Here is a 22,152-nt window from a genome sequence, read left to right on the forward strand (position 1 = left end):
TTTTCACTCCATTTAAATGTAGATGTAACGTGAGTGCATATTGCTAACTGATAAGCAAGTTGAATGTGAATGAAATTGTTGCAAGTTGCATTTAAAACCCTAAAGTGGCAACGTTATTCGCCTCAGCTCTTTATTCGAAGGAACTATATCTATACTGAAGTCATTTAGGTAGGATTTTGTCTACTTTGAAAGTTGCATGATATGGTACTAATTACGGATTGAAAAGGGTTGAAAAAGTTAGATTTTTATATTACAAGGTAAATAGCAACTACTAGAGGGCTGAAAGGTTTGCATCTACAGGGGAAAAAGAACCTTAGAAAGTATCTATCTTATCTGCAGATACAAAATTTTAACAATAAAACTCAAACAAAAGAAAAATAAATATATCAGGATTTCTTTATGTTAATTTTGGAAAAAGAATGACTTTTAGCTTGGTGTTCAACTGTATATGAATCTTTTCAATATTAAAACATTTTATAATTGTGATTAAAAATTTTCTTTTTTTTTTCAACACACCTTTTTTTATTCAAAAGAAAGTTGATTGAAGAAAAAATTTGACTAATGTAAAAAAATCTTTCAAATATATGTTATTAGAGTTATTTTAACCTCCAAATATTTTTACACTATAACCCCAAAAATATCAGCCCCAAACAAAGTGTCAGCTCAGCAAGCATTTTACTATAAAAAGTGGTGAAATGGGAGATTAAAAATTGTTCTCAAATATTAGTTCCCCTTAACAGCTATTTGCACATTAGGGTTTTTTACAACCACATACTCATTAGGGTACAGTGAGATTTATATGTTTTTGAAAAAAATAAATTTCAAGCTTAAGAAAAGGTGTATTCCTATGTAAAATTAAATTTCAAGGTAGGTTTGTTATGGACCACTTTTTGATAAGAAAACGTCTTGATACCCAAATTTTCATATTTACAGATTATTAAAATGAAAAAAACTTAAATTATTATAAAGTAAACAAAATCCGTTTTTATGTAATAAACTCTCCTAATAAGCGCAGCGCCGAATTAATTTTAAAAGATATTTTTACTTGGCTCTCCGCTGTATAAAAGCTTTATACAAGATCGAAGTTTGTTACTATTTTATTCATTATTAGTTATTTAATTGAGATATTCATAAATGTCAAAAGTTAAGACTAGATCATCCACCACTGCAATTTCAGATTTTATTGGACCTGGAAAAGATTTTATTCCTAGTGAGCTGCCTACAAACAGAGCAGTTATTCAAAAAGGGATTTTACTAAAAGAACAAAAAAGCATGACATGCAATCTACACCATAATAAATATTCTAACAAAGATCTTGCTAGCGATCTGATTCCATTTGTTCTTGCTCAATGGAGAAAAGCAAATGTTAAGTTTCAACAGCCAGTTATTATTGGTGAGAAATCACTTTATTATAGAATTAAAACCCTTTGGGAGAAAGTAGAAAACGTTGCATGGGGAAGAACTAAGGCAAAAGTAAAAGAAGAACTTATATTGAAGTTAGATAAGCTAATGGACCTCATAACATGTCCTCATAAGATTCTTCTGTGTGAACATGATATGTCTGGGTGTTCTTCCCCCCAAAATTGTAAAAGTAAAGCACATATAAATTGCACCTGTATTTTTTCTAAAAAAATTCCAACTATGGAGCTCAGGTGGTTATACAGTCAAAGAAATAAGACAGGTGAAAAGTCTGACATGCAAATGGGACATGCTGATAAAATTGAGACAACGAAACTTAGAAAAAAATATAAGAGAAAAATCAGTGACGAAAAAGCTTATGAGAAAAGAATGAAAAAACTACAAGATGATCAAGCATCCTTTGAGGTAAATATAATTTCATAATAGTAAATATTTTCTTTGTTTATATAGCAAATTATATATACACACACACACACACACACACACACACACACACACACACACACACACACACACACACACACACACACACACACACACATAAAACAAAAATAATATTTGTAAAAGTTTGGTTTTAGGTCACAGAAAAACAAGATATAGAATTATATGAAGAATATCAAAAAAGTATTTCTCCTGATATTTCACTCAATGACAACTATAATCCAGTTAATGTTAACTTTACTTTAAAACAAGACAATGAAATTAAATTGTTGGTTGAAAGGCTTCTAAAGGATAAATTAGGTGTCTATGCTTTCCTTGTAACACGATTTTTAGAAAAGAAGTCAAGAAAAAACACTATGTCAATAAAAAACACAGCAATGGCTAGTATAAGGTAATCATATAGATTATTATTTTGTTGAGCAGCAAAAGTTCGGATAATGAATTAATAAAAATAAATATAAACTAGTTTTATTTTATAGGTTTGGGATTTCACCTGCCGCAACTGCAGCAATTGCTACAAGTTATCTGCAAGATTTAGTTGAAGCAGGATTTCTCACCCCTGAATACTCTTACCTTGCTTGTGATCCTTCTAAGTTGACGAGAGCAAGAAAAAAAATCATGGTAGTAGCAAAGAATAATGACAATTTTAATCTTCCAAAAGCAGATAATATTGGCATTTACTTTGATGGAAGAAAAGATTCAACAAGAGCGATGATAAATGATTCAAATGGACAACTACATCCTATTATTATCAAAGAGCAACACATTACTGTGACTATAGAACCTGGTGGTCGATATCTTGGTCATTTTACTCCAAATGCACATACTCATTCAGATAAGCCAGCTAAAAAGATTGCTGAAGGTGTTTATAATTTGCTGCAACAATATAATCTTACTGAATCATGTTTAGTACTTGGAGCTGATAGTACTTCAATTAACACTGGCTGGAAAGGTGGTGCTATAACACATCTTGAAAAGATGTTAGGTCACAAATGCCACTGGGCCATATGCATGCTTCATTCAAATGAGTTATTTTTGCGTCACCTAATAGAAGGAATTGATGGACTAACATCATGTAGTACTGGCTTTGTAGGTCCTGTGGGAAAATGTCTTGCTGATTTTAATAAAATGGAGTACAATCCTTAATTTAAAGCTCTTCCAGAGGGAGAGAGCTTTGTTGACATTCCAGAAACAATACTAAAAAATATGTCAACAGATCAAAAACAAACCTACAAGTTATGTAAAGCAGTTAAGATCGGTGTATTGCCACCTAATCTTAGAGAAATTCAATGTGGCCCCTTAAGTCATGCCAGATGGCTCACTACTGGCATGAGAATAGTCTTTATGTGGACAAGGAAACATGACTTAACTGATCAGAATTTGAAAAATCTTGAGTTACTTGTATTATTTTGTTTACAATTTTACTTTAAACTTTTTTTTGACATTAAAGTTAAAGACAGACTTGAAGATGCTTCCAATCACATTCTGACTCAATTGAGAATTCTTAGAAATCAACCTGTTATAGTAAGAGAAATTGTGACTCCCTACATCCAGTTAGGCGCTTGGTATGCGAACCATGAAAGTTTATTAATCTCTTTATTATCTAGTAATAATGCAGAAGACCGCAACTTTGCAGTTGACCGAATTTTGGAACAAAGGGGTAATAATATCCTTGGAGACATGCGAATCAGACCAAGAAAAATACCTAAACTGAACTTTGAAGCAACTACTCTTCAAGAGCTAGTCAAATGGGAAAATGGTGTAGTACAAGAACTGGTTTTTACTTGTTCGCTCACTAAAGATAAGTTGGTATTGCTAAGATTGACACCTCTAATAACTCCTTCTGCTAAAATTCATACTCAAAGTACCGAGTGTGCTGTAAAACAAGTGACAGTAGCATCCATGTCAGTAGTTGGACCAGATGCAAGAGATGGATATATTAGAGCTAGAGCTCAACATAGAGAGTTGCTACCTGTTTTTAAAACAAAGAAAGAAATTTTAATAAATTTTCAATGTCAATAGATTTGAAAGATATGTTGTTTTATTTATTGTTTTTTTAATAGTGTTATAGTAGTGTTATCAAATTATTATTTGATTAAGATGGGATAGACCTCCTGTTTTTTGGGGAAACCGCATCACTGACACCACCTTTGTTTCTAATGAAACAAAAAAAACAACTGTTATAAGCAAATTTGTTAATCATTGAAACCTCATTGAAAATTGAAGACCCTCTCCCCTGAAATGTCCAGAATCTGCATTGCTGGTAGGATTCATGCAAGATAATGACTTTGAAACAAGTATCAAAAAAGCTTGCAATTGGTCTAGAAACATTATTTGCATTTAATATTTCATCGCAATGAAAAAGAAGGACATGTAAAGCATAATAAAGGACAAATGTGACAAATAAGATTTTACTAAATTTTGCAATTTCTAAAAGTGAAAATTTGGGTATCAAAACTTTTTCCGATCAAAGATTTTTTTAAGGAAACCCTATTTAAAATTTGATTTTACATAAGAATACACCTTTTCTTAAGCTTTTAGAAGAAAAAAAAATTCTCGCTGTACCCTAATACTCATATAACTTAATTGGATGGACTGTTGCCTAAAAAATAAAGATTTTTTAAATTTTTACATATACAACTGTATATATATATTTTGCAATATGTATGCATTATTAATAAAATACAAAAAAAGAACTTGCAAATGTTTTAACATATGTTCTTCATACTTTTTCACCAGTTGAGACACAAACAGATATTAAATTTTTGAAGACACTCTAATACCACCAAGCCGTCCATTATCAGATGGAAAATTATGTCCAGAATGTGATGCTGACAACTTATAAAGTTTGGTAATAGACTTCCCTAAGAACATTTGTTGCAACTTGATATCTCCCCAATATTGGTTGTATCAGCAATGATCATCTTTATTGCATTCCATAAGTTGTATTCATCCAAAACTTTGGTAATACCTATAGTCATATTTTCAGGCTTTCAAACACATTGCATCCAATTTTACTTGGTTTTTTGGTTCTTAAAAATGTTAGCACCCTATTGTTCACACTTAAAAAAAAAAAAAAGTAAGAATTTTCTAGTATGTAATTATAAAAACTTTTTAAAGAAGTTAATAAAATTTATTAGAAAACTGCTGAGCTGTCACTATTTTTATCGGGTCTAATACTATCCGACTCGAAGATGAATTTGCCTTAAAGGTGGTAAAGTTAAATAAACCGAAAACAAGTTAGATTTTTCAGGCGAATCTATTTACTTAACGGATCTGAATTTTAAACAGCAATATAAACATGCGATGTTCACCAGAAATGCATACATTTCAAGATCATTGCATACAAAGATAATGTTGTAACTATCTTGGTATATACAGTTATTAATTACATGTTAGATATCTAGATCTAAAGCAAGAACAAAATTTACGATGAGAATGTAAACGAGAATGATAGTAAAAACAAGTTCTTTAAAATTGAGAGATACTTGAGAATTCACCCTTTTAAATTAGACATTGGTAACTGTTATACATACATACATACATACATACATACATACATACATACATACATACATACATACATACATACATACATACATACATACATACATACATACATACATACATACATACATACATACATACATACATACATACATACATACATACATACATACATACATACATACATACATGCATACATACATACATACATACATACATACATAATTTAGTAAAACAAAGTATTTCATGCTTGACCTTCAGACTTTAGTTAAGTATATATGGGTCATATATTTTTACATATGCTGTATATTATGTTTTGTGCTAAATAAAAGATTGTTTTTTAAAATTACTATCATGGACTTGAACTGCACAAATTAACCATGGAAGTGGATGTTGATTTTGATTTGGTAAACAAACTAAATGTTTTGGGTACTTGTGATCATGAAGATCTTCTTAAGCAGTTCCAAAATATTGTGGGTAATCAAATGAGTCCATCATGCTGCTCCTTTTATTTAGAGATGGGAAACTGGTAACTACTTTATTTTACGTTCTTTGCTAAATTAAAAACTCTATATACAGTTTGTATGATGAATTGTATATCTTTAAAATATGTATGTAACTGTAAAGTCCGCACTAAGGTCAATTACCACTTTTGATTTTAGGTAAAAGTTACAAATTTCTTTTTATTTGTTTGTATATGCTTTTCAGAATTATATGATGTTAAGCTTAATGATGTCTTTTAAAGATATTCAAAATAATGACATCAATTGTATTTATACTTACATGCATACCTATATATCATTACTTCTATCTTTTCCTACAGGAATCTACAGGTATCAGCCTTAAACTGTTTTAGATTCTATCATATTAGTAAGGGAAGTGAAATTTCTTTTTTACTTATTATTTGTATTAATCTATGTGTATACATACATACATACATACATACATACATACATACATACATACATACATACATACATACATACATACATACATACATACATACATACATACATACATACATACATACATACATACATACATACATACATACATACATACATACATACATATATACATACATAGATAGATACATACATACATACATACATACATACATACATACATACATACATACATACATACATACATACATACATACATACATACATACATACATACATACATACATACATACATACATACATACATACATACATACATAAATACATACATACATACATACATACATACATACATACATACATACATACATACATACATACATACATACATACATACATATAAAAATTATGATGAGTAATTTTGATGAAAGATCTTGTTGATGTTTTCATGATATTAGTTTACCTGGATATGATATTGATGAAAGATATTTATTCAATTAATGATGTAAATATTTAAATAAATGTTTATATAAAAAAGAAAAAATTAGTGACATTAAAGATTATAAACTTGGTTTTTGTGTTATTTCTGTTTATTTGTGCTCAAGTTGGAATTCTAGTTTAATTAACCAAGTTTCAGCTGTTCTATTGATTCATAGTATAATTTCTGCTATTTTTCATTTAAAACTGGAAAAAACTCTCCTAGTGTCATTTTCAACCTGAAAAACCATGTGTATTTTAATTCGAATTAGAACAAGAGCTAGGGCACAATTTTTTTCAAATATTTGCCTCAATTAAGTCATTTGTTCAAATTTCTTTTAAAAAAATGTTTCTGAATTTTTTTGTTTGTTGATAACTTAATTTATTTTATGTCACACAGTTTTAATAAAATTTGATTAAAAGATTTAAATAAATTCAACATAAAGATTTTTTTCTATATTTAAAATCATTTAGACTGCTTTATGTGCTTATTATGATGTGTTCAGTACTCAATCATTACCTTCATTTGTTATTCTTGATGAAACCTTTCAAACTGGTGATAGCAGTCTTGTGCCCAATCAGACATTTTTAAAAAGATGGAAAATCCAAAATAAAGGTATTGGCATAACTTAAATCAAAAAAGGTTTCTCAACAAATATAAACTCAAATTTAAAAGACCATAAATAAAATAAGTTCTAATCATATGATCAAATTTGACTAAAAGAAATAGCTCAGAGAAATTAGAATGAAATGAAAGTACAAATATAAAATAATTTTCTTGTTAATTTAAAAAAATTTTCTTAGGGGAAGAAAAATGGCCCCCAAATTTAAAAGTAAAGCATGTTAATGGTCCAAATTTTGAACATGCTGATCAGTACTCTATACCAGCTATTAATCCTGAAGAGGTAACAGAAATTAGCATTTTGATGACTGCTCCTTCACAATTGGGGTTATATGAATCAATATGGCGTATGATTACACTTCAAGGAACTTATTGTGGAGGTATAAAATTACGTTTTGATTTTAAAACTTTTTTGTATTGCTTTTATTAAAAAACAGTGAACAAAACACAAGTTATAGAAAAAGTGAAAATCCAAATGCTTTAAAATTATTTTTTAGTGTTGTTTTTGTTTTGTAGTTTTACATTTTTAATGAAAGACTTTTTTTTTTTTCTAATTAACATGCATGTTATCATACCTTATGACAGCTTACAGGAGCTATTCTTAAAATTTATCTTGATTAGTAAGAATTACATATCTTAACTTCATCTGTAAAAAGTTGTAATGTATAGACTCATTGGCTTGCTTAGAATAGTCCTTTTCTTTTAGACTAACAAAACTCAGAAACACAACATAAAATCCCATGAATCTTTAGTATAACTGATATATCAAGTGGAATTTTCTCCAGTATCAAATACTTTTAATTTTAAATGGCTGCTGATTATCTGATACTTAGTCATGACATAACTTTATTTAGATTTTCCAGTCTAATGATTTTTGTGCAATTGTAAGACTTGGCCACCCTAAGTTTTTAAATCTAGTTAATATGGAATTCGTATAAGAATCTTTTATTTTATTTTTCTTTCTGAAAGTATTAGGAAAAAGATATTTTATTATAATTTAGTTCCACTTATGGTATCTATAAATGTGGAAGAGAATCCTAGTATTAATTTACTAACTAATCAGATGTCTGCATTGGGACAAGAGGATCCTTGCAATTCTACTCTAACTGTTTGCAATGGCCAACTAGAAACAAATTCTTTTGTGCATTCTACAACCAGAGAGACCTTTATGGTAAGTACTTTTTACTTCTATGACCCAATTGTTTAATATTTTGTTCTACTGTTCTAATTCCAGATATACTTACTAATTTATACAACTACTTTCTGTTATGCAACTTACAATTTCTTCAGGTGAGTTCTCCTGATGATGGTATTTCAGTATCTCACGAAGTATGTCTGTTAGACAGTTTGCAAACTGTTGCAATTAGTGACCATGAAACTATAGAATTAATAGATTACGAAAATATATAGAAGTTTCCTATTTTTGTTGAAAAAATATATATATATTTATTTAAGCATTTTTTGAAATGTCACGATTTTTTCTTTGTAAATATGAAATAGTGCTGTTTTTTTTTTAAATACAGAAGCTGTCTCAAATAGTTTTTTGGTTTGTACTTTAAATCACAACTTAAATTCTCTTGTCTGTTGATCTAACAGATTTTTCTTTCAAAAGTTTTGTAAATAGCATTAGGCCTGCGACACCAATTTTGTGTGGATCAACCCAGTTCATTTTAAGGAGTTGGAAAAATTAAGATATTGACACTTTTTCTATTTTATTATACCAACAACCCATAGAAAATTATTTAGTTTAATCTTTAAGCATTAAGTTTTGGTTCTCACATATAAAAAAGGTTTTATTTTTTAAAAGCCTAAAATTCTTAACTATTGATTTGTTGAAAGTTTTAAGAAAACCAAAGTCATATTTTGTCAAAGTGAAGTTTTGAAAATGTTAGCATAAAAAATCTAAAAATTGGCTTGTCTATTCACCAAATAAATAATGTATACTCATGCTTGCTAGTTATTTACTGATTTTAAATCTGAATTTGCCAAATAAGATCATCATAATCACATCTATCAACACTTGATGCTCTAAAAAACTTTATTACAAGACGGGCAAATCGGAAACATGGGTTTGGACACAGTTGTTGTATCAGAGCAAAATTCTTATCCATTCCGCACTATTGCAGAAAAGCGATCTATGCAAGTTTCGTTTGTTCTTGTGAAGTAATTTGCTATTAGTTTAGTTCTTATTGGTTCTTTGTATCAAAAGAGTCTACTTTTATTGTCATAATTTTGAAGTTTAATTTTCCATAAGTTTCGCTCTAAAATTTTGTTTTTGTATCTTTATTCAGTTTGTTGAGGCTTTATATTAACCAAGCATGAAATACTTTGTTTTACTAAAAGTAGAATCTGTAGAGGATAAAAAAAGATCTAGAAGTAGAAAAAACAAGATGAAAAAAATTTAGGAGATCAATCTTTAAGAAGTTGAACAAAAGCTTCAACTGAATTGAGTAAAGATCTTCATTTGTGCTACAGGAACTTTTGTCTTTTCTTCAACAGTTCATCTAAGTCAAGCCAAATTTGGTCTAAGAAAGCGTGTAGCAGTTAGAAAACTACTTATACGAAAAAAGAAATTAGCATAAGAGGAAGTATGCCGTAGAACCATGGACCTATAAGAGATGGACGTGCATCCTATTGTTTTTTTTTTTTGCGAACCTTGCTCGTTGCACATTGTTACAAATTTACAAATTTTTTGTTTTAAACAATAGAAATTAAATTATATTAACCCTTTCGCGACTGAGTTAAGAACATCTATAGAATTGGGCGTAAAAACTTGTTCGTTTTTTAGCCATTTTTCAAAATTAATTTTTGATCGATCTATAAATGCAAATGACAAACGGTTTGAAGTATCAACTTAAGAAATTATTCCTATTTCAAATATATATTTAATGTTTTCTCAAGCCCATATAGATTTTCAGGAAAATTTATAATTATTGATGAACCGCCGGGCGGTTCACACGTCATTTAGAAACAGATTTTTTGCACCGTGGTGCGGGTCAAGCGTCAGGAAAGGGTTAAAGTCTGTCGGATTCGTCGAAAATATTTGGTCTCGTCTAACCAGTCACACCAACTTCCTTTTAGTTATTCAAGATAACAGCAATAGAACCAGATTTTAAGCTTAATTCTTAATATTTTAAGAAATAACGCTAATGATAATATAGAAATTGAGATCATTTACTTAACTACTTTAGTACATGTATAACTAGAGATATAATAAATAATACAAAATATCAACTAGTTTTGTAGCTACCTAAAGCACAATGGTTTTATGTCCAGGGAACTTCTCCATCTAATATATTGCTATAGACTTCTAGTTTATGAATATTATAGAATTTTCTATTTTTATGTTAAACAACAGAAATATATACAGTTAAGGATAAATAACTAATACATAAAAAGAATGTAAATACAATAAAAAAAAAATAATTTGTCACAGTTTTAAAGAATTTAGCAAAGCCAATTTATGGCAAACCGCAAGAATAACTATTTAATTTTACGAAATGTCTTCGTAGAGCGCAATGCGCTCTACATAGCCATAAGCTACTCAGAGCGCAATATTGTACACGCATGCGCAAATATTTTATTATAACTGCGATTTATATTTCACAATAAAGCTGGTTAGATAGGCGGTTAAGGTTAGGGTAAAGGTTAGGGATAGGGATAGGGATAGGGATACGGATGGGGATAGGGTTAACATCAAGAAGATTTTAAAAAAAAAAAAAATTTAGCGCATGCGTACAAAGTATTGCGCTCCGAGTAGCAAATGGCTGCATAGAGCGCATTGCGCTTCAAGTAGCAACGGCCTTAATTTTAACAACATGATTTACCGGCTATATATAAACTAATTTTTCTTTGACAAAAACAAATAGGTTTATATGTGCCTTTTATGACAGATGATTAATATATGAAATATGAAAAACGAAAACATGAAATATCTGGCTGCATTTTGCAAGATAATTATAAATTTAAATAACTTTTTAAAAGATTTTGCATTATCAAATGAATTATAAAAAATCCCATTAGAAAATACTTCTGCTAAAAAATAATGCATAGTGGAATATATATTATGGAGCTTATAGAGTAGTCGAGGAAAAAATTGCAATATGTCGGAAAAAATACTCAAAAAATACACAAAGCTAAGCCTGGTGAATGAAGGACCAAGGAATTGAATGAAACCAGACCTTGACAAAAAATTTTATTTAAGCTTTTTTATATTTCGCTATACTTTTTTTAGTCATTTTAAAATTATCCTTACAGATCTATTTTATTATTGACGAAACTTTGTTTACACGAAAAAAGTTCCCAAATTTACAAATGTTTATCTTGGAAAAATGATGAAAATCTGTTCGTACCGACAACTAATTTCCTATACGTTGGTGTAATTTGTTTAGTAATTTGTCAACGCGTGAAGTAGTTACTTTATCCTGAACAGTCTTATAAAACAAATTGTATAAAAGTTTGAACCAATACACGTGATCAGAGTTTCTGTTTTAAAACTGAGGGCAGCCATTTTAGTAGTTTTTTTTTGTTGACGGGTGAATATTTAGAGTTTGTCGGAAACTCACATGGCTCGCTGATTTCTGTGGCCTCTTTGATGTAAAACAATAGGTTGCACGTCCATCTCTTATAGGTCCGAGATCATCTCTTATAGATAGGGAGATCTCACTGTTTTTTGCCGAGATCTCGGCAAACGGGCTGGCTCGTTTATTCATATAAACGCAAAATAAAATTAAGGTAAAATATTGATGACGCCGATATCTCGGCAAACGAGCCAGCCCGCTTTCCATATAAACAGGCCCTTAATCAGTGGAATCTAAGATTTTGTGGATAGATGAGTCAAAATTTTAAATTTGTCACAAAAACAGTTTGTACGGAAAGCAAACACGAATCTGTTTGTATTCAACTGTAAAGCATGAGAGTGATTCAGTTAACCGCGAGGTTAGAATTATTTTATTCTATTTCCAATTTTAAAAGTTTAGAGAAAGTTTTTGACTTTTTTCTAAAAGTAAAAATTACCTAAATTTTTAAGAAATAATAACTTAGGGTTTAAATGATTTATCTTTAAACAAATTATTCAGAAAAAAAAAAAAAAAAAAAGCGTATTTTAAAAGTAATCATTAAATATTATAAAACGGAAGTTAGAACAAAGAAAATTCTAACCTCACATAATGTCTAGGGTCATTTTTGTTTAGTTGGTAAAAATTGAAGGAAACTTAAATGCAAACCGGTAATTTGAATATAGTGCGCTAGTGAGCCATTTCATCTGGGCGTCATTTTTTTTGGGTTCTTCTTTTTAATCAAGATAACGACCTAAAACACAAAGCTCGAGTGATAAAGTGTTAAGTTAATCCTTCAGATTAGCAAGATTTGACCACGATGACATGGCCTTCCTAAAGACCGGATTAGAGCATGTGGAGATATCTTGATAGGAAACAATTTACGTCAACTATTTGAAATTTTGCAAGATGTTGGTTCAAAAATTCTTAGCACATTCATAAGGAAATTTTTTTAATAGTATCCCAAAAAGAATAAATCGTGTGCTAAAATCTCGAAGTGGATTTTCAAAATATTACTATTTTATGGGTTTTTTTTTTTTAGAAAGATCAAACAAATTTATAATGATCAAAATATGTAATTTTAATCATATGAATTCAAATTTGCACGGCAGTTTATGAAGTGTTTTGTAATAAACATTTTCAAGTATGCATAGTGGTTTAAAACTTATGCCCGGCACTTTCTCAAAACTCGCTTATCTCAATACTCAATAATCCCTTCAATCATAAAACATCAACACTCATCGATATAATCCTTAATAGTTGTAGAAATAAAAGGAAAAAAAGGGTCATTCTCGTTAAATTTGATATCATAAATAACATGAATTTTGATATCAAATAGCATAACATTTGACTAGGAGACATTTATCAAAGCACAATCAGCTACATCAATTATAAATTACTGATCTCCTTTGCTCTTGATATCATCGTCATTATCAGGCACGAAAACTGGTACATAGGCTAGCGCATATGATATCTTGTATCCAGGAGGTGGCTGGTGTATATTGTCTGTAGATATCATAGACGAAACATCTGTAGACTGAGATAAAACATTTTGCAATACTGCATTGTCGCCAACAGAAGAAATAGACAAGATATTTTTCTGAGACGTTATTGCAGTGAGTTTCTTTTTTGTAGGCTGTTTTCTTTTTTCTGTCTGGGGAAGACTTGTACTAAAAAGCATAGGCATTTCCTGGTCTTCGACACGCTTACTTAACTTATCTAAATCTTCGTGGGTATTAGTCATGTGCTCCACTACCATTTCAGGTGTCGAAAACGCAGCGGCGCAAAACCAGCAAGAAAAAGGAAAAGCGTTTGGCGCAGTTAGATGGCGTTGTAAGTATTCTTTACCGTGCATCTTCATAGTGTGTACGTCTAGAGCTTTTTTCCCGCAGAAAACTCGAGAGCAATGTGTACACATATTCACACCAATGTTGAGCCCATTTCTGTATTGGACTAAGTTACTATTTGGTTCAGATGTCTTTTTAGTTTCATCTTTATTTTTCTTAGAACTACTCGGTAAGTTTACAGGAAAACTCTTCTCTGAAATTTCCGGTGCGCTATTAAATTCGTTTAGAAGTGTAGGTGTAGGTGGAAGAGATGCGGTTGCTCGAGATACTGTGATATCAATGCCTAAGATGATTTTAAAAAACTACAGTATTCAATTAAATAATTGATAGGTTAAAAATTAAAAGAAGAGTTTCGAGCGAAAACGAGAAAATGAGCTTCAATCCCTTTATTTTGGTTCCAAATTCACTTCTAATATTCATAGACTTGGAAGTTTCCGAGGGTTGTTTTTCATCAAAATTATAATGGTAATGTATTTAAATAATTATCAAGTGGAAAAATTATTGCCTAACAAAAGGTTCTTTTTGCTCTGTTGAAGTTTTTAAAATTGTTGATAAGCTCTTTCTAATTCTAAACCCTTCAATTTATCAGTTTTTAATGTCATGATTTAACTATTTTATGTAAATCAAATATTTGGTTAAAATTATTCAGTTGCAAGAAGTAAACAGTGTCATAATATCAAAAACATTAATTATCTTAACAACGACATAAACTTATAAAAAATGAATAATGAAGATGCGTTATAATTTCATTCTAATTACCTTGATCATTCGATTGGTCGGAAGTAAAGTGATCACGAGATCTGTTCAAGAACTCAGCACCAAACTTCATAAGCTTATCTTTAATGGGAGCATCGTGTGTCGCAACATGGGTATCATAAGATTCTTTGTTAAAAAACGTCTTTTGGCAAAACGAACATTTCATGTCATACTGATTTAGATGAGAAAAAGATTTTAAATCATTATTGATTTTTTCAGAACTCAAGGTCTTAATATCAGCTAACTCAACTCTTCTACTTAAATTATCCAGGTTATCATGCTGATTCGTCATATGGACAACGACTTCCTCAGCACTATTAAACGTTAATACACAAAACCAGCATCTAAAAGGAACAACTTGATCGCCATGACACTTTTTCGTGTGCGATTGAATTTCTGACAGTTTAAAAGATTGAAAACAGATTCGACAGTATTCCGATTTAATGTTTTGAGAATGCTTTGAAGACTTCTTTTTGCATTTTTTTACTTTTTTTACTTTCGTTTCTACATTTGAAAATTCGTATAAAGGGTCATTATCAGAAAATAAACAAGCATTCTTAACATCAGAAGTAGAAGATGTCATCGACTTGCTAGAGTTAACAACTATTTGATCTTCTTGAATAAATTGAGGATCGTTAAAAATATGAGTTTTTATGTTTGATGAAGTTTCACCGAGATTTTCTAAAAGAGCATCCTGCTCAATACTATTTATGTCATGGTTTGACGCATCACCGTCGGATTTTAAATACTTCTGTACAACGCATTCTGCAGAAAGTTTTCCATCCATGTCTACATCTATACTTGGATCGGATACTGGGCTGAGAGAATCAGAAGTATATTCAGCTAAAGGGCAATCACTGGGTAACTTTAAATTGCCTTGCGACGAGATAGGCGAGCGCGATGATCGATGCAGGATCAAATGAGAATTGTATTCTGTTTCTAATTTGAAACTTACCGGGCAATGTTGACATGTCCAAAGTCCAGAGGAGGTGACTGTATTTTCGCCTGTTTCTGACATCTCAACACGCTTACTAAGGCTTTCCAGACTATCATGTTCACTAGTCATATGAGAAACAACATCCTCAGGAGTTTCGAAAACAGCTGAGCAATACCAGCATTGAAACTGAAGCAAGGAACCTGCAGCGGAATCAGCTTCAATCACTGTTGTTAAATGATCCTTTATAATATGCTCATCTAAAGTTGAACGAAGGTGGAAATAGGAAGAACAACTTGGACATTTATATGCTGCACTCGTATTTCTTCGTGAATTTTTTAAAATCCCGACTTCTTCAGTATGTTCAGAATGCTCGGCTAGAATATGGGAACGAAGTAACCGGTAATCAACAAAATAAGATGAACAAAACTTGCAAAAGTTTAACTTTTGCAACCCGTGACGTAGCCGTATTTCTTTTCTTTCTAAGGGTTTTAATTCACGATGATAATGCACGTCCGAAAGATGTTCAATAAGTTTACGAATAGACTTAACTTCTTCATTACACTCCAGGCATCTTATAGGTGGTCTCACCGAAGTCTTACTAGAAAAAATTGAACAATTTGGTAACTTTATTTCATCGTTCGATTTAGTAGCAGTACGATCTGGTTTAAGAGAAGACGCAATTGCTTTTGCTTGCAATTCCGATAAGTTTAATTCACGATGTCGTATTAAGTGTTTTCGAATATTACGTCCTGCAAATATTTTTTTTTTACATATGGGACAGGCGACTAGTCGATCTGATCTATTTTCGTGCGTTTTTAAATGACGTCGTAAATGCTCAGGCATTGCATATGAGCGACCACAGGTTTCACAAATGTGAGGACGTACACCCGTATGTCTTTTCTCATGGGCTAACCGAGTTGAATTTAATCTGAAGCCTTTAGCACAAACCTGACATCTAAATTTGAAGAAAAGCAACAAAGAAACAACTTTTATGTAAAGCCATATACAATGGTTTCAAAAACAAAAAAGGCACATTAAGTTTGCTAAGCCTTTTTCAAAACACTAAAAAGTAAAAAATATCAGATTAGGACGTTTTTTTTTTCTTTCTTTCTTGATAGAAAAAATATTATAAAAACTAGAAAAAGACTAGCTTTGATGTTTATTATTTACAGTTTGAAAATATAGATACCTAATACTAAAAAATATCCTAAAAAAATCCTTGTAAGGGGTGAATCCCAGTAGGAGTTATTAGTAATTTTAAAAACCTCAATATCCGTGAGATTTATTTCAGTTTGAAGTTTTTCACTATTTTTCACTTTTTTTGTCTATGAGAAATCTTATTCTTATAAAAAGTTTAAAAAGTTTTTTTTCTAAAAAAAGTTTAACAAAAAACACATACACAATATTTGTTATTTTATGAATTTTTTTTTTAAAAAAAAAAACAAAACGGTTTCTTTATACATTATTATTTCTTTATACATTTTATTGTTACAAAAGGACTCTAAAAAGCACTGTAAGAAATCTAAATACCCAAAAACATCATCTAAATACCCACAAAAAAAAACTATTTTTTCTTTTTCAAGATTACTCAAACATAAATTTGTGATTTAATAAATTTGCTTTTCATATTTGTTGAGACCTTTTTGTTGAGACCTTTTTTTATTGTGATTGACAGGACACTTAAGAAGTTGCTTTGAACAGTCTAGGTGTGAAAGATCTCTTCAATGTGGCATATTTCCACATTGTGCGACTTGAAATTTGAAAAAATAGCTTCGGTTACTTGTTCATTAAACAGGCCTAAGTTCATCTTGATGAACTGAGGTCGTGATAAAATACTGCATGTAACTTTGGTGTGACAGAAATCTTTTCTTCAAAACCTTGATCCAAATTGTTCCCAAATTATGAAATGACAACTAGGGCTGTGTCAAGTAGCTTAAGTACTTAAGTAATTGTTTATACAGCTCAAGTACTTCAGTAAATTTATATTAAGTAAAATCAAGTAATTTTTTGTCCAATTCAACTCCTAATCCAAGAATATGTGAGCTTTCAATTGTTGCCAGTTTTTCCAAGAAAAATTCTTCTGATCTTGCTTTAGGTCAAATGGTTTCTGTTGATCTTATTCCCATTTATAACTGTCAAAAAGTGTTGGGCTGAAAAAACTTGTTCAAAAATAATGGGCTGCTCAAGGTCTTAAAAATTCAAGTTCAAGGCAAAAAGTCTTAAAAATTCAAGTTCAAGGTAAAAAGTCAAAAGTTAAGCTATGAATGTTTTTGAAATATGGGAAATGCATTTTAAAAAAGATGGCTTATGATTTGTCAAAAATGATGGAGAATGATAGATTTTCATTGACGCTGGATGAATGAATGAAAAACTTTAATCAGAAATCAAACATATGCGCATAAATTTATACTTTTCAGACAATTCAGTTCAGTGCCTTAGAATGATAAGGGGATTGTTGGCTCAATGAAAGCTGAAGATGTTCTTAAACTGATTGAAACGATGCTTGAAGATTTTGGGTTAAAACTTAATAATTACATTTTTGGAATAGTTACAGATGGAGCCAATGTAATGAAAAAAAACACAAATTTGTCTCAACTCATCAACTATGTCTTTCTTATGTAACTCACTTAACAGTAGTTGATTTACTTTAAGAAGAGCAAATGATCTAGAAAAAGATAAAGATTTTTTGTAGTGACAATATAGAAGAGGACACTGAAGAAGTTTATGATTGGGAAGAATTTCCACTTAATGAAAAAGCTATTGAGCTATGTGAGCTTGAAGGAATTAAAACCACTATCCAAAAGATTTGCATGATTGCAAGGTTTTTTAAAAGGTCACCTCTTTGAATGTTTTTTAAAATATCACCACTGAATATTCTTCTGTTAACCTTCTTAAATTTTAATGTCTAGTTCCTAAAATATAGTAACTGAAAAACAAAATAAGAATTTTCTACAATCTGGGATACCTGCTGTAGTGGTTTGGGTGTTCTTCATTTTTAAGGAATTGATAGTAGATATTTTTCCTTTCCTTTAACTTTGGCATTTCTGTAGATTCACAGTTCAGAGGTGAGAAGCATGTATAAGGCTAAATTGAAATAGTGTCAAATTTGTAGCACTATTTTGATAGCACTGTCATTTAGGTTTCCAATTTGAAAACTAATTTTTGGATTTAACACCTTTTTGAGTGAATTTGAGAGTTTTCTCAAATGTAAGTTGCAGTCAATTGTGAAAAACTTCAAACTGGAAAAAATCTCACAGACTTTAATTAAGGGTTTCAAAACTACCCCTCAAAATGATTTGATACTATTTTAATACTAGGTATCCATATTTTCAACTGTGTTTTTTTGCACCAACTTTGATTTTTTGTTTTTTAATTGATTTATTTGATTGTGTTCAATAACTTTTTGAAATATAATTGTGTGTTTTAGTATGACACCAAGTCCTGCTTCCATTAACTGCCTCTTCACTGTTGTCACAGATATTTGTTCTTCTTGGAAACTGTTCATACAATTTGTAATTTCTGAGGCAGTTAATAACCTATTTCTTTTACTAGTGCTAGCAATTCATCTATCTTTAGTACCAAAGGTAATTTGTTGACGTCCTTATAATTTCTGATCCATCTCACTTCTGGTTTCTTCCTACTTTTTTATAATAATCCGTACCATTGAAGAAGAAATTTTAAATTTTTTTGGAATTTGTCCCAAAAATATAAATGTATGTTTTAGTATGATATCTGATACATGGTTTATGAATATATGTAAATATATTTCCATAAATAAAGTTTATGTATGAAAGTAGCACTTTACATTACATCTCATGACATATTTTTCAAATTATTTTTCCTAATCCCTTTCCCTGTTTTTTTCTTTTGCTTTTTTTTTTGTTGTAAAAATAAAAAAAAGAAGTGCTTACAAGTGAACTGCACCAGACATTTTACTGCTATGTAGAAAACTGGCCTAGCTACTATATTGTTTGAATAACATGACTTACAAAAATGGTTTTTCACCAGTGTGCAATCTTTCATGGGCTGTTAACTGACCTGCTTGAGCATAGCTTTTTGTACAAAACCGACATTTGTAAGCTTTCATACCAGTATGCTTTGCCATATGAGATTCCAATGAAGAATGCGAAGTAAAACGTTGGGCACAAAATGGACATTTATGCTTATGAATACCTACAAATAAGAATACTTTTAATTTGGGTTCATTTTGTGGCTGTTGCAACTAAACACACTTTACAAATATCAAACCTATGTGTTTATCAATATGAAGCTTTAGATTTCCTTTAGTGGCAAAGCTTTTTCCACATATTCGACATTTATGGTTCTTTTCACCTGAAAATATTAAAAGCAACACTGATAAAGAATGAGAGAAATAATTACCAATATTGGCATTAAAAAAATTAATAAAAATAAAAACTTTCATTTACCTGTATGCCGCCATAAGTGTCCTCTGAGTTCAGCTCTAGTAGCAAAAGACTTAGGACAGTAGTTACATTTAAAAGACTTATTTGTCATATGCATTTCTTCACGGTGCTTTCTCAATTCCAAGTGATGAGAGAATGATTGATTGCAATGAGCACATACATATGGGTTAATTTCTGTATGAATTCGACGGTGTCGCAGAAATTTTGCTTTTGATACAAATGGCAGATGACAATACTCACATACAAACTGGCCTGAAAATGAAAAAAAATACTTGTATCAATATGATAAGTCTGATTCAAGCTACCACCGCACAGATCAAGATCTCAGATCTTTTAGTGTATTTCTAAGATAACTTAGGCATCATTGTAACACCTACCAATTTTCTTATCATTATTGCTGCTGTTAGAGACAAAGGAAGTGTTGTTTTGAGGGACAGATACAAAAGTGGTTTGGAGTGATGATAACGAGGCATTTGCATTCAAAAAATGCCTAGAGTTTTCTAAAACAGAAAATTTTTTAAAAAACTTTAAAAACAAAGTGATGAAAAATGAACAAATTTTCAGATTATTTACAAAAATCTATGTTAACATAGAATTACTTTATAAATTGCAATTAGTATTCAGAATTACTTTGTAAATAATGATAAATGTCCAATTACTTTATAAATATCCAGAATTTTATACTTGAAACAGTTATGTGCTTAAATGGGAAAAAGAAACATAATTGAAAGTTGAATTTAAAAAATGGTTAAGATACATTAAATATTCATCTTTAAACTTTGCATTTATCTAACTGCATTAAAAAATGGTGAGATTGCATGAGCATCAGTAACAATGGTCTTCTTATTCTTCTTCACTAATAGCTTCCTGAATCACAAAATAGTAGACTAGAAAAAATAGACGAGTTTGACTGCCTAATTTTTTCAGAAAAGAAGAACTGTTAATCAAAAAATATATTAAAAAACAAAACTAATAAGGAACAGTGCATGGCCTAGCACTAACTGGTGACAGACATTCACAGAATATTGTTACTATTGGTGAATTGAAATTCCTAAACTTAGACTCTTGTCACTGCAATCCTTTTGTCGTACTAACACTGAAAGTTACACTAGCAATAATAATACAAAAAGGATTAATACTATTGCAAGGGATACAAGGATGTATATAAAATTACCTAGTTTTAATGATTTATAGAAAAAAATTTAGAATTGAGGACATCAAAAACATTAAATATTATCATACTTAAAGCTTAACTGTTACTTCAACTCATCTTTCAATTGTCTAAAAACTAAGCCCTGACGGTATTCTGCTGACTAATGCAGTAACAACAAGTAAAATTGAATCTCAATGAGAATTTTAATTTTTGCAGTGCTATTTGAATGTCTATTAAACAACAGGTGAATACTGAGTTGCTAAATTATTAAATTTCTACTATTTAGCAACCTGAATGGAGTGTTGCACAGTTAAAATCATTCAGTTTTTTAGAGAGTGAGATCAAAGTGAAAATAAATTAAAGTTGATATGCAGATAAACTGTTTTGCAATGCCACAAGATAACTCACCAGATATTTTTCCCTCATCAAAATCAACATTGCTACCAGTCAACTAAAAAGTGAATGTCATTTGACAACATAGTTACATGAGCAAAAAGGTATCATAGCATACCCTGATGTGGTTAAATGACATCGAACCAGCCAGATTATTTTAGAAACTGTAAAACTTTTTTACTGTGATGATGAGTATTCAAGGCAAATGCTTGGTCAGAAAGACTACTAATTGGAAAAAATAAGCATATCTAAAAAATTGATTTTGTGTAACCTGAAGGAATTCTTGCAGCATATAAGATAATGTATCCAGACCACAAAATTGGATTTTCCAAATTTTGCAGTCTTTGCCCTAAATGCTGCATCTTTGCTGGTCCAAAAGATATACATTCTGTGTGTGTGTGTGTGTGTGTGCGTGTGTGTGTGTGTGTGTGTGTGTGTGTGTGTGTGTGTGTGTGTGTGTGTGTGTGTGTGTGTGTGTGTGTGTGTGTACAATACACCAAAATGTGAAACTGATATTGAGGCCTTCAAAAGTCCTATCATGAAATCATTGAAATGATTGTCTGCAGCAGAGAATCTAAAGTTTGCATGATTCACCAATACAACAGCTGTCCTGGCATACAAGCTGCCCAACATTTCTTACAACAGTACCTGATACTAGATGATAATCCAGAAGAGCAATACAAAAGTGATGAAAGTGATGAAAATGAACAGTCAG

General features: G+C 30.5%; 2 protein-coding genes and 1 pseudogene across 5 annotated transcripts in view; 2 read left to right on the forward strand and 1 right to left on the reverse strand.

Annotated features, from left to right (window-relative positions):
- Window positions 1-776: 776 nt before the first annotated feature.
- Window positions 777-3,904, forward strand: LOC145182850 (uncharacterized; annotated as a pseudogene). The gene is made up of 3 exons (XR_016456484.1): window positions 777-1,824; window positions 1,998-2,251; window positions 2,340-3,904. The product of XR_016456484.1 is annotated as an uncharacterized LOC145182850 (transcript).
- Window positions 3,905-5,066: 1,162 nt separating this feature from the next.
- Window positions 5,067-8,907, forward strand: LOC145181939 (protein ILRUN-like). 2 transcript variants are annotated; one of them, XM_090100755.1, is made up of 6 exons: window positions 5,067-5,896; window positions 6,191-6,240; window positions 7,222-7,365; window positions 7,554-7,751; window positions 8,373-8,542; window positions 8,662-8,907. In XM_090100755.1, the coding sequence occupies exons 1-6, from the start codon at window positions 5,748-5,750 to the stop codon at window positions 8,779-8,781; spliced, it is 831 nt and encodes a 276-aa protein (XP_089956881.1). In that variant the 5' UTR covers window positions 5,067-5,747; the 3' UTR covers window positions 8,782-8,907. The 2 variants fall into 2 exon arrangements, with proteins under 2 accessions (XP_089956881.1, XP_089956882.1); XM_090100756.1 differs by lacking the exon at window positions 5,067-5,896 and adding an exon at window positions 5,962-6,029.
- Window positions 8,908-13,273: 4,366 nt separating this feature from the next.
- The window catches only part of LOC145182090 (uncharacterized), a 91,600-nt gene continuing 82,721 nt past the window's right edge, over window positions 13,274-22,152 (reverse strand). Inside the window, exons 1-7 of one of the 2 annotated variants that reach the window (XM_090099517.1) lie at window positions 21,134-21,245; window positions 20,269-20,391; window positions 19,895-20,143; window positions 19,716-19,799; window positions 19,457-19,640; window positions 14,534-16,422; window positions 13,274-14,057 (exon numbers count right to left, since the gene is read on the reverse strand). In XM_090099517.1, coding sequence (XP_089955643.1) covers window positions 13,324-14,057; window positions 14,534-16,422; window positions 19,457-19,640; window positions 19,716-19,799; window positions 19,895-19,988 — 2,985 coding nt within the window. In that variant the 5' untranslated portion in view covers window positions 19,989-20,143; window positions 20,269-20,391; window positions 21,134-21,245 and the 3' untranslated portion in view covers window positions 13,274-13,323. Of the gene's footprint in view, window positions 14,058-14,533; window positions 16,423-19,456; window positions 19,641-19,715; window positions 19,800-19,894; window positions 20,144-20,268; window positions 20,392-21,133; window positions 21,246-22,152 lie in introns of those variants that run through there. The other variant, XM_090099516.1, reaches the window with a different exon arrangement.

Source organism: Hydra viridissima, unplaced genomic scaffold (genome assembly GCF_058129835.1).
Source record: "Hydra viridissima isolate aposymbiotic clone 2 unplaced genomic scaffold, HvirCarnegie_v1 scaffold_10, whole genome shotgun sequence".
Taxonomy (NCBI): domain Eukaryota; kingdom Metazoa; phylum Cnidaria; class Hydrozoa; order Anthoathecata; family Hydridae; genus Hydra; species Hydra viridissima.

Bases quoted from the DNA above. Each gene is read 5' to 3' on its own strand.
- LOC145181939 (XM_090100755.1), top strand. From the start codon at position 5,748: ATGGAAGTGGATGTTGATTTTGATTTGGTAAACAAACTAAATGTTTTG. The intron at 7,366-7,553 runs GTATTGGCATAA...AAATTTTCTTAG, and splicing joins ATGGAAAATCCAAAATAAAG to GGGAAGAAAAATGGCCCCCA. The intron at 8,543-8,661 runs GTAAGTACTTTT...CAATTTCTTCAG, and splicing joins CAACCAGAGAGACCTTTATG to GTGAGTTCTCCTGATGATGG.